At 45.1% G+C, this 16,324-nt stretch overlaps 1 protein-coding gene across 4 annotated transcripts in view; it reads left to right on the top strand.

The window, feature by feature from the left end:
* The window catches only part of TMEM132B (transmembrane protein 132B), a 216,713-nt gene that overhangs the window by 192,158 nt on the left and 8,231 nt on the right, over positions 1-16,324 (top strand). For all 4 annotated transcript variants that reach the window (XM_069030961.1, XM_069030963.1, XM_069030964.1 and 1 more), the window contains one exon: positions 11,639-11,844. In XM_069030961.1, coding sequence (XP_068887062.1) covers positions 11,639-11,844 — 206 coding nt within the window. The remainder of the gene's footprint in view (positions 1-11,638; positions 11,845-16,324) is intronic.

Genomic DNA, 16,324 nt, shown 5'->3' with positions numbered 1-16,324 from the left:
TTAAGGGAAAGTCAATAGCAAAGTATTTATTTCAATAAGTCATGGTTTCTGAAGAGCTCTGTGAAAAAAGGCAAATTTTGTGTCATCCAGAATGTGGCATTTTGACATTCTTCTCACAGTGATTCGTGGTTTTTAAAAATTCTCCTCGAAAGAGGAAAATTGTGTGGTGTCTTTTGTTTTCTGCAGACCCTCATAGCCCTGAGGTCTGCAGCCTCCAGCAGCATCATTTTGCTGTGATTTTGGGAGTTCTGGACCTGCCACCCCTGTGCTGCCAGTGCAGGACCACCTGCCCAGAGGCCACACGTGTCCCTCTGAGCCACCTATGGTGTGTCCTCAGGGCTCCTCTTCTGCTTGAGGGGTTTGATAGGCTGTGTTCCCTTCTTGGGAAAAAGAGGGATTGTGCCAGTTAATTCTTTTGTAAAATACACTGGGATGACTTGCAGAGAACCTCCAGAGACACGTAAGCACCGCTCAGTGGCTCGTGGCAGGTGCGTGGGGCTGGATCCTTGGGTTTGGGCAGCAATGGGCAGGGACAGCTGTCGTACTTGGCAAGGCCATTTCCCCAACACTGTCCCCTGCCCGTGGTGCAAGGCACCTAAAGGTCGGCAGCTGCAGCCTGTCACTGCAGGAGGAAATAAAGGTGGGAGGTGGGAGGAGATGTCAGTGTCCCCTCGCTCCTGCAGGCCTTTGTGAGGGAGGCACACACAGCATCGGTGCACGGCGGTGACAGAACATTCCCATCTCCAGTGCAGCTTATTCACTGCTGTCAGTGCAGCAGCCAAACATTTGTATTACAATTGCAGCAGGCATTTGTAATTACGCCTGTGTAATTACATTTATAATTATAAATATATGTAATTATAAATAATTGTTTGTAATTATTAAAATATTCTGCTCCGCAGAGGCCGAGATGTGCTTCTTTGACCCTTGTTGGAGTTTGGATTTACTGACACAATGAAAGTGAGAGAACAGAGAGAGCAGAGCAGAGGTCACCCTGAGCTTTGTCCTCAAATGGGGCTGTTCCTGCAGGATTTGTTCTGTTCCACTCTCTGCTCCTTGCTGCCTCAGAGGGACATTTCACTCTTCTCCTGCTCCAGGTGCAGAACACAAAGGCAGCTGCTGGCGTGAGCAGATCAGATTTTCCATATTTTTGATACATGGGGACTTTTTCTTTCCAGTGCTCTCGTCCAAAGGAGCTCCCTGTGTTTCCCTGAGTACCCAGGAATATTCTCCATGGTGCTGTCCTTGGAGCACAGCTCGGGGCAGGCACTGAGGATGTGGCCTGGCACAGGCCAGTGGGAAACTCTCAGAGCCCTTTTCTGACCAGGGAGCCTCTCCTAAAGCTGATCTTCTGTGCCATCGTGCATTAGATGAACAAGACGGTCCAGTATAGTCCAGTCTCATAGGACCAGAGAAGAAAAGTAATTTCTTAGGTAAAGACTCTTGACATTCTCTCCAAATAGTTCTATTGAAGCACTTGGCTGAATGAATGCAGTTTAAGGGCTGCTTTTGTTGGCTCTCTGAATGTCCCATTTTTCCTTTTTTAATTAATGAATTATTTGTTGCTCAGAGACTAAAAACTAACTGGGAACACTTATGAATGTTGATGCAGCACTGTCTAGGCGTAGGACCAGAGTTTTCTTTACAAAACAGAAGTGTGCTGCTGTGTATTTAAGAGCTTTATGGGGATTTTTTCTGGTTTTCTGTTGATCCTTTGGGGTAAGGATGGTGTATCCTTGTGTTACTGGGACAAGATTAAGGGCTAGATTAGTGTGGCAAATATCCATGACTTAAGACATTCCTCTTAATACTGTTAAGCTCCCAAGCTTTACAGCTTGTCTGTCTGGTCTTGGGGGCTTTGCAGTGTTGTTGTTGTTGCCATCTATTCCCATGGCATCCCCAGGGAAGGCATGCACTGTCCCAGGGTGGGAGGAATGGCACGTGGGGCTCCTTTTCCTTGAGGATTAATCCAGGAGCAGCACAGGGGCTCGATGGGCACTGGCCCTGCTGTAGCAGCCTCCTCTTTACTCCCCATGCAGCTGGGGGATGCTGAGTGGCCGCTGTCCTGCATGAGGGCTCTGCACCCTCGGTGGCCTTGAGCTTTCTGCACTCTGTGTTGGCACACCTGTGGAATATTTGCATTCCCCAGGAAGGCTGAGAAGCCAGCAGGCACAGAAGGGTGGGTTGGCTTCAGCAGGTACAGCGGATCTGCTGGGTTTGCTCAAGTACACAGGCTGTAGAAACCTCTGTTTCTACAGTGGAAAAACTGAAGGATACGCAATACATGAAATTGAATGAATATGCATGTAATTGTTTCTTTTTCTTTAATTTCATGGAGCCTTAGGTCTTAAATTTCAGTCACAGGGATTAGAGCCATGAATCATGAACACTAAGTTTACTTAGTGCTCAGAAAATTACTTTTAAAGCTCATTATTTTACAAAGAACGTTACATCTGATGCTGCCTGAGTATTTTCTCCTCTTACTTTTCTCACCTATGTGCAAATTATTCTGTCAGTTTATAGCCCCATTTGTGAGAGCAACTCAAGTGGGGGGAAAAACCCACCTTAGCTTATAGCCCAAACATATGTGTTATTTTCACCTAATTAACAGCTTTTACAGAGCAGGTTCAGTGTTTGCAATTAGATGGGTGCAAGAAAGAGCTGGTACCATCTGCTGGGGTTTCACCAGATAAACAGCTCTTAAGCCCTTCTGGGATAGCAGCTGATGAATATGAAGAATGTGGATGTTTACATAAACTATCAAGTGCTGGTAATGCCTAATCTGTAGAAGTGGAAGGATCAAATATTTAAGCAAATCCACCTCAGAGGAGCCTGTGCTTGGAATTTGTGCTGGCGAGAGATCCCTTATCTCAGTGCAGAGAATGAAGATGTCTGTCTGGAGATAAGCAGGCCTGGCTGGGAAGGATGCTGGCCCAGGAGAGGCACTGCATCATGGTGACAAGGCAAGCAGGAGCCTGGCTGACTTGCATTCGAGATTACTCTAAAGAAACAGAAACTCGTGGAGCGAGAATGGGACTGACATGATTTTGATCACAAGTGGATAAGGAAGAAAGGAGATCCTGCTCTAAGCTCTGCTCCATGTGTTCTCATTATCAACAAAAGTAGTGACTGAATGGGGAAAAAAAGCATTCCTGAAGCTTTCCCCAAACACAAACTGTGCCGAGATTGAAATGAGCTTGAAGCACACAAATTAAGTTTCATGTGCACCTGCTCTGCTGCATCCTGGCAGTGGAGCTGCTGCTCTATCAAGGGATAATTGCAGTTTGTCCAAACAACTTGAAGTATGACATACCAAAGAACTTGAGCCTCCAAAAGCACACTGCCTACAAGTCTTTGTTCCAAGCTTGTGTCACAGTTGGCTGTCACTGCGTTACAATAGACAGTGAAGTCCTCACAGCCTTGAAAACTCCTGGTCTGGGGCCAGTAAAGCAGTAGAAAGTCTCTCACTTCAACAAGGGTTGGATCAAGTTTCCAAAGGCTGTATCCCCTCCCAGTTCCATCCCGTTTATCTTTCACACATCAAAGCCGATTCCCATCTTGTTCCCAACCCACTGCAGAACGCCTGAGCTCAGACCCACAGCAGCACAGCCACCACTGTCATTTAGTTATTGGCATCAAGCAGCATTCCTTCTCCTGCAGGGGAGGTGACATTCCTGGGGGACCAACCACTGCCTGTTCCAGGTGCCGTGAGCAAAGGCATTCTCTTATCCTCCAAAGACACCAGCATCTTAACGTGGCCATGGATTTAACCCAATGAAGATGATCTCTCTTTCTCAGTCTGCACAGGGTGATGATAAATCAGTGGGCAGATCAGAAATAGTACCTTTTAATTCCAACAGAATTCCTCAACTTGGTTTTTTTTTGTAGAAAAAGTGCAATTAAAAGCTCAGCTGATGGGTAAAGGACCTCATTGTGTGAAGCAGAGAACATTTTGGCAGCCCCCATGTACTGCTTTAGCTGCCCCCTACTTGTTTTTAGTATTTCCTCTCCATAATCAATAAGGAGGAAACACTGGAGCATCTGCCCTCGCTCCGCTGCTGTGGGTGCTCAGTGGTTGTTGCTGAGCTGGAATTCAGCAGCAGGCTGGAGTCTGAGCACACACCCACCTTCCCTGGTCCTCCCCTCTCGACCTGTGCCCCCACCAAACTTCTCCTCTGCAGCAGGAACGCCCCTGCACGATGCCGGGCAGGGAATGGGAGCAGCTGCTCTGCACCTGGGACTGGAATCCTGGCACATCTCATGTGTTGTTTAATAATTTTGCACAGATCAACAGTTTTTGAATAGTGCACACTTCATTCTGTTCAGCAGGTTTTTAAACTCTATCGTGCATTCATGGATCACTGCACCTTCTCTAAGCCTCAGCAATTGTCTGCATTGTTAAACCAAAATGTTAATGCCTGCCATGCTGTCCTTCCCTCTAGTTCAGTGCGTCTCAGTGGGGGTTAAATGCTTAAACTGCTCTAAAACTTTTAACACCCATTCACATCATCACCAGCTATACCTGGGCTCATCTCCCTCCTCCCTCAGTTTCCTGATTCTGTTCCTCAGCTGTGTGAAACAGTGACCCACGGAGAAAAGGAGCTGCGGCTTCTTCACCACAACGACGAGGTGTCAGCGACCCTGTGCTGCTCAGACGGTCCCGCAGTGTCCTCATGGAGCTCTGTGTAACTCTGCTCCCCCTCCACAAACCCATTGCTCAGACCACCGTGGTTTTCTGGTCTCTTGAACACACAGCACTTCAGTAAATTATCTGGTTTTCCAGATCTGTGCTTTCCTGGATGAAGGATTTTCCTTTCAGTCTTGCTTCTAACTCCTCATCGTTACAGTCAGGCCTGAGTGTAAATCCCAGACTGGATTTTGTACCCCTGCCAGAAGTGCTCTTCAGGACAGGCCCTGTCTGGCACACACAGTTGTGTCTGTATCTGTGATGTTCCTGCAGCTCACTGCAGCTATGGGGGTTATTTTGGGGGCTTCAGACTGGGTCTGTGTTGGGCTGTGTGCTCCCTCTAAGTCCTGTCAGGGCAAGCAGTTGCTAGGCTGTGCTTCTGTCTCTAATGAGAGACACTCAGAGTCCAGATAATGGGGTTTGGATCTCCTGCTTTAGTCCTTTACAACAATAAAGCTAGGAAGAAAGACCATTACAAAATGAGGATTTCAAAATGGCCTGGACTTCCCAATGGGTTTGACTGTGTAGTTTTGGAAGTGCCTGCTAACCAGGGAAACTCTGGCCTCTGATGCTGGATCATCCTCCACTTGATTTGTTTGGATTCACGTCAGTTTTAAGATCAAGCCTTTGGGTAATTAAAAATGAGCAGATGTATCTGAAAATAACCAACCCAAACACAGCCCTCTTCCTGTGACAGATGATGTGGCCAGCCAGTCTTTACAGGATACCACAGTGCTGACGGGCTGAACAAACTCCCCAGCCTCCATCCAAATTTCTTGTTTCAGTGTGAAGTATGTGATTTAATTCTTGGTAGATGTTGCAATTAAAGACCACTTAGGATGAAGAGCATTGGAACTGCTTCAGGCTCACCTTGACATATCTCATTTTCTACCTTTTCTCCAGTGAAAGCTGGTGGTAGAGAGGGGGAAATCAGTCTAATCCTATTTGTAAGTGTAGCTGTTGGACTGCACTGAGTCAGGCAGTTTGTATCCTGTTTCTGTGTAACGTTATTATTCAATGATAAGATGAAAAACAAACACAGATCGAACACATGGGATGGGGAATACTCAACTTAAACTCTTGCTATTGTTTCTAAGTAGGAAACAAACCTTAGAATACATCTCAGGGGATTCCTAAAGCCAACACTTCTATCTGAAACTACAGCAGCTATTCCAGAGAACAGTACTTGGAGAACGGATTTGCCAATAAAAACAAATTAACGGGAAAAGGATGTTTCAAAAATGACACTTCCAAGACTATTCTGCACATGTGGAAGATTAAAAGGGAATAAAACCTCTTGTTTTATTAGTTTAAATTCCAGCATCTTGTCATTTGCTATCCTTTACTCTAGATATTCTTAATCTACCATTTGCCTCAAATTGCTTGCAGACAATATCTGCAGACCCCAGTGCACAAGATGAGCTGGGGCAGGGGGAGGAAGAACTATTGTGAGAATTGTCTGCATGGAAAAATCTGTGCTTGTGGAAGAGGCTGAAATAGATCCTTGTGAGGCCTGGCAGGCCACATCCAGGGCTTTGATCCTCACAGTTTGCGAGGGCTACGGGACCCAGGACTGGGTGTGAGGGGCATGGGCAGAGGTGCCAGGGCAAGGACAATGCCTCCTCAGCACACGGTGCCCCTCACCTGGCTGGATCCTGGTGGGCTCTGGGAGCCCCACACGCCCTGAGCCACCCGTGCAGGTGGGACAGGAGCCCCAGGGATCAGCCCAAGGAGCCCCAGCAGGTGACAACAGCACAGGGTGGGACAGTGCTCTGGCACTGCCACACACGCCCGAAAGGGGACAATATGTTTGTCACCTGTGGGCAGAACTGTAATTCAAATGTGGCCAATTAGCTTTAAAAAGGTAACAAAATCTAATGAAAAACTCTGATTGTATCACTCGACACAGGAATATGGGCGAATCCTGTGCACTGGGATAATTGTCATGTCGTGACATAACACAAGCTGCAGCCAAAACAAGAAGCCTGGCAGTTACTAGACTGACTGCTCTCAGGCATCATTCTGAATTTAAATAAACCCAGCATTTCTTATGAGGCACATCCTTCTGCCCCTTGCTTGTTTAGGAGAGACTGCAGCAATATCTTCAGGTGCAGGAGGGGCAGGAGCAGGGAAGGCATGGGGGTACCAGCTGTTTGATAGAGGGAGAAATAAAAGGATGGGAAGAATGGTGCTTATTTTTGTCCTCAACTATTACTCAAACAGACTCAGGCTGAGAAAGTGATTTCAGAGACTGTGCTTCTAAAGCAAATGTAGCAAAAATAAAAATAAAGTAGAAAATTATCCAAACCAGAAAAAAATATGATCCAGCCATGCTACAGCCTTATGAAAAGATGCAAGAGGCAAAAGATAAACACAGTGAAAGGGTTTGGAGGAGCAAGCAAGTAGCTCAGCAAGTCCTTCCTAATGTGGTAACAACAATGTCAGGAACAATGCCACAGAAAAGGTGGAAAAGGCAGCATTCAGGAAATACCACAAAATTACAGCTGTGAGATTATTATGAGAAGGAGCCATTCACTCTCAGCACTGGTCTCCCTAATCTTGTCACAACTGTTCTCTTTATAGCCTCAGCCACTAATGAGCCTTTGCATCCCCACACTTTGGCTGCAGAGCATCGCTGTGCTCTGCTCCTCCTGCCCTGCCCTGAACATCGCAGCTTCCAGGCCAGTCACTCCTGCCTCTGTTTCCACAGAGCCCTGCTGGGTGGGCAGGGGTGCAGAGGATGGAGGTGGCTGCAGCCAGACCCGCTCTGGGCTCTGCCTCCTGTGCTGGGCATCAGAAATGGCTCTGTCAGGCAGGCACTGGAATGAGACGAGTCAGGGTTACAGCACTGAGGTCTGCACGCCCATGCCATTAAACTCAGGTATTTTTAAAGACAAGTAGATCTTGACTCCAAGCAAAAAACTCCTCTTGTAAATCCAGTGTTTCTGAAGTGCTGGTGAAGGCTCTTGTGGCAGCAAGTGTAACAAGGACCTCTTTTCAAGGGTGAATTTGAGCTTCAAATTCAAATCACTCAGGGACCTGACTGGGTAACCAAATGGCTGTGTCTTTCAGCTCAAAAGATGCTGTGTTAGACCAAATTTTGATACACATTGTGTATGCCTCAGTTTTCTTTAAATGGGTTGTAAAATACCACCATCCCTTTGGGGTTTGTGTGTCAAAAATCCACAGAAGAAAAGTGCCACAAGACAGCTTTGCACTGTGCTCGGTCTCACACTTACATCCGCTTCATCACTGGTGCTTTGCACTGCATTGACCAGAATTCCTTCCTTTGGGTAGGAGTTTTTCCTTTATAATTCATTATCCATGTCCATACACAGCTGTATGTAAATATCAGTGAGAAGTGTTTGGCTGAAGGGGAAAAAAGATGAACTTGGAGATGAGGTGGGGGCTGGGAACGCCCTGCAGTGCTGCTGGCAGGAGATGGATGCCCCTGTGGCCGGGTCTCTGCTGAAGCATCTTGCTCTTTCCCCCCCCACAAAAGTGTGGAGAAAAATGGTTGTGCCAAGCAGGGTTTCAGCCTGACCAAAAAACTCCCGAACAGTAAACAGCCACAAGGGCTGTGACTGTCTTCTGTCTCATGAGGTCTTCTTACAAGCTGATGTGCAGGCCGAGGGTGAGGTATGAGCTTGGGAACTGACCCTGCATGCAGAGATGAGCCACAAGCAGCATTGGTTGTTTTCCTGTCAGTTCATATTCCCTCTGTTTTACCTGCTCACCCAAAGGGTGCATAAACCTTTGTGATCTGAACATCAAATGGTTTCCCAATTACTCCTCCTGAACTGCTATCTGCTTCTGTTCTGGATTAGCCTAAAATGAGGGGGCTGTGACAGACTCTACAGGGCAAATTGTGCTTTTTTTACAATTACTGGTGGGGATTGGAGCCAACCACCTGCTTCAAAGCCCAGAGAGGTTAATTGCAGCTCTCTTTCTCTTGACCTGCATATGGGAGCACATCGTGGCTGGCCCGCTCCCCTGCAAACTGTCTCAAACAGCACTTTCTGGTGCTGTCAGGCAGCTGACAATGGATGGTGACAGACTGCTTTAAACAGCCTGGCTCCGTGCATTTTAGATGAGAGGGTGGCATTCTAAGCTTTTGCTGATTCTTCTCACTGTGTAGTGTTTGCAAGAGAGATTTAAGAGTCTTTTCCCTCTTTGTTCCCTCAGAAGCAGCAGCTCAAAAGAATTCTGTGTTAAGTCACCTGCTAAGGCAGCTCTGCCCATGGCAAACCCATGGATGCTCTGCTGGGAACAGGCAGGCCTTCCCCACACCCCAGCAGCCCTTGGACAAGCTGCCCTTCCAGCAGCATCACCAGCCAGCTCTGACAGTCAGAGTGTGGCTGGAAAAGCATGAAGGGGACTAAAAGGGGAGGAAGAGCAGGAGCACATTGCTGCAGGCCACTGGCCAGAGAGGACAGCTGGCACCGAGTCCCCAAGGCTCAGCGTGTGTTTCATTCCCTCTTCAGAGCAGTGTCCCAGTGGTGTTGGCATGGAATCACAGCTCCCATGATGGAATCAGTTCTTTGTCCTGGGTCTGTAGCAGGTCCCAAGTGAAACAGGAGTGCTGGACATTTGCTGTCCATGGCCAGGTTTCTCATTTCCTTCAGATGAGCCAAATCGACTTTCTAGTACCAAGTGTAGTAAGGTTAGTGAAGGAAACATGGCAGTAATTAAATATGTGTGAGTGAAATAGAGGCTTCCTCATGTGAGCTTTAGTCTGTCCTGCTTCATCATGGGATTCAGCTGGATTTCCCTTTGAATTATCTGGTATGCTTGTACCTAATGAGTAAACCCAAATTCCAGCTAGAGAACTGAAACAACAATGGCTCTCTTCAAGTTTTCTTATCCAGGCTGGATTATTTTCTGGAAGACACACTTCAGTGAATCCTGGGCTCTGAACAATACACAAGACCAGCGGGTGAACTATAGCATAGTTATATATCCTGCTTTGTACTTACCTTTTGGTCAGTATATAAATGACTGGATGTCTCTGTCTAGACATAAAATCTGTGAAATTTGTAAGCCTAGACTGATATTTTTATAGCTACAATTAATGTCCGTCTTTCAGTTCCCTAATTTAGCACCTTTCTTGCCTGCTGACAAGAACATTTGATGCAGCAAGAAGAGGATCTGAAAAACTAGCTGCTGTCTTGTCAGATATTAGCTATTCCCCTGATCCGGCCTTGATGTTTATCCCTCCCTCTTTGAGTTTCCTTAATTATTTCTGTCTTGTCTTAATTCTCACATAACTCCCTAGATGTAAGCTTTATGGTTTAGAATCTCAACTGCTCATTCAATTAATGGGCTTGCTTAATGTGCTTAAACTTTCCAGAGACACTTGTAACACATTATGAGGGAGGGAAAAAAATATTCCAAGTATGCACCATCTCATTTGTGGTACTCCTGAGCCTCAAGTCCATTTTAAGGTCTTTATCAGATTATCTAGATTTAATATTTTTATATTCTTGTGCTCATTAGGCATTTACGTGGAGGAGTATTCTCTGCAGAAGAGTGACTCAGTTTCCTTTGCCCCACCCCTCACCACCTGCCTTAGCCCCTCTGTAAATCAGCAATTGTTGTAGTTTCAGTAGACTGAGAAGGATCTGAGAAGTTGACCTGAAAATGGCAAATGTGGAAGGACAGATCTTTTACTTTGAATATTGTGTATTTTTTGAGCAAAACAAAGCATCTGCCAGAGATTTTCTGTAATTTTTCTTGGCTCAGTAACCCCTAATCCCTGTTAATATCTGAAAAGATTTGAGGTAAGTTTGCAAAGGGAAAACAACCTGTGTTTCAGCAGTTCCAGGAAACCAGAACTTAAACACGGGCTTAGCCAGGATCCCCCTGGATCCGGGTCCCAGCGCCTTGTACAGAACAGTCCTGACAGGAGAACAAAGTGCATTTCAACAACACAACCACACGCCATGAGCTGTGGGTTTAAAAGATTAAAACCACACTACATGGGCTCTGTGGGAAGCGATCACCTCTCTCTCCTCAAAGCAGAATGCAAACCTGTATGTAGAGAAATTGTAACTAGCTCAAATAGGTGTACACATGCAGGTACTCAGGTATGTAATCCATGTTACACATGAATGTTACACATGAACAATACACATGAATGTTACACATGACTGTGTGTTTGTGGATATAATCTAAAAGTACGCACACACACATTTATAAATAGATCAGAGATATATTTATATATCATATAAATATATAAATATAAAAATATGACAGAGAAGGAGTCCTGTCTTCCAGAATGAAGATTAAATGAGTTGCTACATCGTGGTTTTATATAAGTAAGATCTGTGCTCAGGACCTTGATCTCGTGCCAGAAGATCCCTGAACCCAAGAGGGCAGATGAGTTGTAGGACACAGCCCACATGCTCATTTTAGCTGTGATTTCATGGAATGCCACAAGGCAACTATGAATACATTTTGTTAAAACAATTACTGAGAAGTTCTAAAAAATAATGCTTCTGCTGCACTTCTGCTCATGAGCCATAAGGGGATCTTTGTCTTTCAGCATTACAGTGCTCAAGGAAAAGGGAAAGGATTCTGGTTTATGGTTCTGAGTCAGTCTTTTTCTTACTAACATATGGCCCCATTTTTCCCTGGTTCTTTAAGCAAGTTGTAAACATAAACGTTGATGCACATGGAGTTTGATTCATGAAGAGTTTAATTTGCCTAGTATAAAAGATTCACACAGGTTATATAACATCATTAAATTATTTTTGTAGTTTGAGTAGTATCCTTTGAGGAAAGCAGAACTCTTTCCCTGGGGTCCATTTATCACTGTTTACTTCTAATTAGAAAACTGGAAGTGCAATATGCATGACTTACATTTTCAGTGTTGTCTTAGGACTGATGTATCATCCTTGTTCTTCCTCAGGAACTTTTATTCATTTCCTAATTTTTTATAATTTTTTTAAGGTTTCTGACAGCTGTGACTCCATCTTCGTTAATGGCAAGGAAATGAAAAGCAAAGTGGATACTATTGTTAACTTCACTTATCAGCATTTCACCACCCAGTTAGAAGTGACGGTCTGGGTTCCCAGGCTCCCGCTGCAGATTGAGATCTCTGACACAGAGCTCAGCCAGATCAAAGGCTGGAGGATTCCTGTCACCTCCAACAAAAGGTATGTTCACAGCATTGCCTCACTCCAGACACATGTCCAGGGCCTCTGCTTTTAGAACACAGCCATTTTTAGAACATTCCTCAGAATCTAAACTCTCCTGTTTGCCATCAGCTTTACAGCCTGCCTCAGCCTTTGTTAAAACATCCAACAATCGCTGCATTTTGTCCTGATCTGTACAGTTTAAAAGTCAGTGGCTTTGCCTGGAGCATTAATCAATTCCACACAATCTCAGGAAGTTGTATCACACATTCCCATGTGCAAAGCTGAGGAGAAGGACCTGGACCTGTCCGGTTGGTGTAACACAGCTCTGTGTGTGTGAGAGACACATTGAGCACTGCCAGACCTCAGTTCCTGTCTGCTGTGACAAATGTCAGGGCCAAGGAAGGGTTCAGGTCCGTGTCACTGCCACGGCGTTGGGGTAGGTCACCAGTCAAGGTCTCTTCCAGCCCAAACCTTCTGTGATTCCATGAATTAGGGTGGTTGTTCAGTCTGTGCACATGCACTGAACAGCACACCTGGCTGCAGCATTACTTAGCAGCTCTGAATTAAGGAAGAAACAACTTGCACTCCTACTGAAGGCCATGTTCCACCAGGAAAAACGGAGGGGGAAGGGAGCGGGGATTTCGAGCTCTGATCCCATCATTCCCTACTGGAAATGCCCATTCTGTAATAACCATCATTTGCACAATTTGCAAGATTAAGAACTTCCAGGAACGCTGCTGTGTTGGTGGATTTCAGGTGAAGTTGAAAAATATTAGCGGGGAAAAGGCATGACACCAGCTCAGATTTATAACCCAGTGAAAAAGCCTTGCTGGCAGCTGGGAGTGCTGAACACTGTGGCAGTTCCAGCTAAAGCTCTCCAGTGCCCAGGAGAACATCTCAGCTACTGAAGAGCCTAAGGAGCCCAGGGAGACAACAGTGGAGGAGAATTACCCAACACTTTATGAGGGCATAAACCTAAGGGCAATGGGACACAGTTTGCAGGATACTCAGATAACGAGCTCCAGAGAAGGGGAATGACTGACTGCTTGATGATGTGGGTATTTTTTTGGCTATGACAGAAGAGGTGATGAGAATCTGGTGCAAGAGAAATCGGTGTGTTTGCTTCAGTGACAGAGGCAGCGTTGCTGTTCGTGGCAGGAAGAGCTGTGCTAGGTGAGAAATGAATGGATTTAAGCTGACTGCTTAAATCCTCACTGAACTTCCCTTCTTCTGCCTGTCTGTCCCACCCCTGAGGCACAGATCCTGCTAAAAGCAGCAGGGATTTTGCTGAGCAAACGGCTGCAGGATTAGGCTGGTGTTTATTGCAGGAGCAAACTTTGCAGTGAGTGAGACATTCAGCCGTGCTTAGCAGTCGTGGGCATCCTCAAGTTTTAAACCCATTAGAGGCAGTGGAAATTTACCCCTGGTGTCTCCTGATTTATTTGGCCAGCTGAAATAAAGAGAACGGTCTGAGAGTCTGCTCTGCTTGCAAGCTGGCAGGCTTTACAGAGTTTTGGTGCAAAGCATTTGCTGCTGCTTGGATTGTGCCAGGACTGCTGGCACACGTCCTGCAGGCATTTTCCATGGAGGAGGGGCAGAAAGTGTGGACTTCAACAGGAAATAAATGATCTCTTGTTTTATTGACCATTCATGTGGATTTTTTAGCTTTGCAGGGCTATTCTAAATCAATAGTTCAGAGATAGCATTAGTTGTGCTCGCTCTGACATTTACTTTGTACATAAGGTTTTTACATTTCCTTTATTTTTAGATTTGGATGATTTTTACCTGAGATTTAGTGGCTTTTCATTTTGGTTCTTTTTTATTATTATGACTTTTCTCTTTACTTTTTAATCTGCTTGTACCTCCATCTCCTATGTGTTTCCCCAAATCCTAAACATGGGAGAGTTTTTATGAGTTTTTAAGTGAAACCGAAGCACTCAAGACATTTGGACTGCAGTCAGGAGCTGTAGGTTTGAAAGAGAGCGAGCAGAGTGCTTTTATCTTTGCAAAAAACCCAAATCCAAGCATTTCCCAGCAGCTGTGAAGCCACAGCACTGTGTTGTTTCAACTTCACCTTCATGTAAGAGCCAGAATTGGCAATTTGCATGAGGTTTTTGATATCTGCCCTTGAAGGAAACTCAAGGATTCTTTCCAAAGTCCCTGACAACAGCCTTAGGCAGCCTTAAACTTAGGTTCAGTCAGACATAGCCCAGAGTCAGCTGAAACTGTCACTGCTCAGGTCATGGCAGGATTGCAGTGTGGCTTCTTCATAGCTCACCTCACCACAAGCAAAACAATTTTCCACTTTCCTCCCATCCTCTAGGGTTGGTGCCCTCATACCACTCCTTGTCTTCTTAGCAGGAACTAAACATTGCTATAAAGTTATTAATCACTATACAGCAGGTAAAATTTTGGAGCATTTTTATAGGGATTGTGTAGAGACACTTCAGCAACCTCCAAACTTTTTTTCAGCTCCTCTGGCTGCCCCGGGGCCTCATTCCCACACCCACAGTGTGGCTGTGCTGGTTCAGTTGTCTGAGGGGCTGAGCCAGATGGCAAAATAGAACTGGGTTTACAATAATCTTTTAAATGGTTTTATTGGTGCTGTTAACAAAAGAAACGTTTGTGAAACCAGTGCATCAGCATGGCTGTTCTTCCTCTGAATATAGCTGCTCTTTCAGACCTGAAAAAGAATTTATATGCCCCAAATCACATCTGTTCCTTCCAGTGATGGTTGTTGATCCAATAAAATGCCTTGCTTCTCCCTGTAAACCCTGCCACGCTTGTAATTGTAAAATACATGTGATTACAGACGTGTTTGCTTATCTGACTTCTTGAATAATTTCCACAAAGCAATGGAAAACCCAGGGTCTTTACAAAACCTTTACAAATGCCCTAAATGCACAGTTTGAACCGTGTTGGTTTTTAGCTGGTCTGAAGAGCTGCAAGAGCAGGAACTTGTTAGAGAACAGAAAGGAAAAGACAGGCTGGTTTTATGCCAGAAACTGGAAAAAAACCCAATTCATCTCCCCTGTGTAAGAGCAGCAGTACAATTTACCAGATCAGCCTGAAAATGTATGGCAAATCTTTAATGTTATCAAGAGGAGAACTTGATCTCTGGTGAACGCTGCTGCAGATAGGAGGAGCCCCCCTGGCAGGTGAAATTCAGCTCCACGATCGTCTCCTGCCTGAGGCAGGGAATGGTGCCTGAGCCAGCACGGGCTGCACAAACCCACAGCCTCAGCAAACAATAGGTGTATATTTAAATTAAAGTCAAATATTAGAGTGTAGAAGAGGTCCAGGCAGACTCTGCTAGTCTAACAAGAACATTTATTTCTATTCCTCGTGCATCTGCAAAATAATTACCTTCTTCTTGAGGTTTCTGCACCAGCTCTGTGCACACATATTTACATGGGATGAGTGGCTTCAGCTTGCATTAATAGGAATTGCATGGCTAAAATCTCAGAGAACAAGCTGGAAATTTAATTTCAGTAAATATTTGCAGCTGGGATAGGACATTGTTTTCAGGAGGCTCCCAACACCACCAGCAGGGGCTTCACTTCAGGCCCAGAGCTTTGACCAGCTTTGCTTTGGTCCTGTCCAATTCTGGAGACAAAAGCAGGAAAGTTGGCCTGAGTTAAAAGCAGGACAAAATAAACTGCTTTAGTTAAACCCTGTGTGAGTGCTGCCCCTCAGAAGTAAAGCTGCACTTTAGGGCAAATTAAGTGACACTGGATTCAAACCATTCCATTTGTGGGTAACAGCATCTGCACAAAGCCTGAACATGCTGTAAATTTGCTCCTTTAGTTAATTGACTTTAATGTCCTATGGAGATAAGGCCTGGGACATTTTTGTTAATAGGTAGGCTGTATTTTCAAGATCTGTAAGAGTACCCAATTACATTTCTTCTTGAACTATGAGTGGAGTTATGTGCAGCTTCTTTCTGTAGCTTCCACTAAATCAACTTCTAGTGGTTTGTAATTTGTATCTGAAAGAGATTTTTTTTTTTTTTTTTTCAATTAGGGGTGTTGCAAATGTTTTTTAAATATACAACTCTTTGTAATGAGTATTTCAAATTCAAACCCAGCAAAACTGATTTCTTTAGGGTGTTTTTTTAAACAGAAAATTAGCATCTGGCCCAAGAACTGATGCCTGGTTTGAGAGGGGTGCAAATTAAAAGAGACACACTTCAACTGCTCAGAGACAATGTCTGTAATGTCGAGCTGACAGATCACTGATTAGATCAGTGCTCGCAGGCACCCTTGGAACAGGGCTGCTGGTTTAACTCAGCTCTCTGGCAAAGCCTTTCTCTCTGTGAAATGTAAATTAAATGTAATTCTGGCAACCTTGGCTCGATCCAGAAAAGCAAAAACCTTCCAAGCAAGTTTGCCAAGCAGCAAGAAATAGGGTAAGAAGGATTCGGAGAGATTTTCAGAGATGACCAAGGGGAGAAAAGCACAATATGCAGCAACAGCTTATATTCACCAGGACTGGTCTT

This window comes from Aphelocoma coerulescens, chromosome 15 (assembly GCF_041296385.1).
Source record: "Aphelocoma coerulescens isolate FSJ_1873_10779 chromosome 15, UR_Acoe_1.0, whole genome shotgun sequence".
Taxonomy (NCBI): Eukaryota; Metazoa; Chordata; class Aves; order Passeriformes; family Corvidae; genus Aphelocoma; species Aphelocoma coerulescens.
This window is presented reverse-complemented; position numbering and strand designations above follow the sequence as displayed.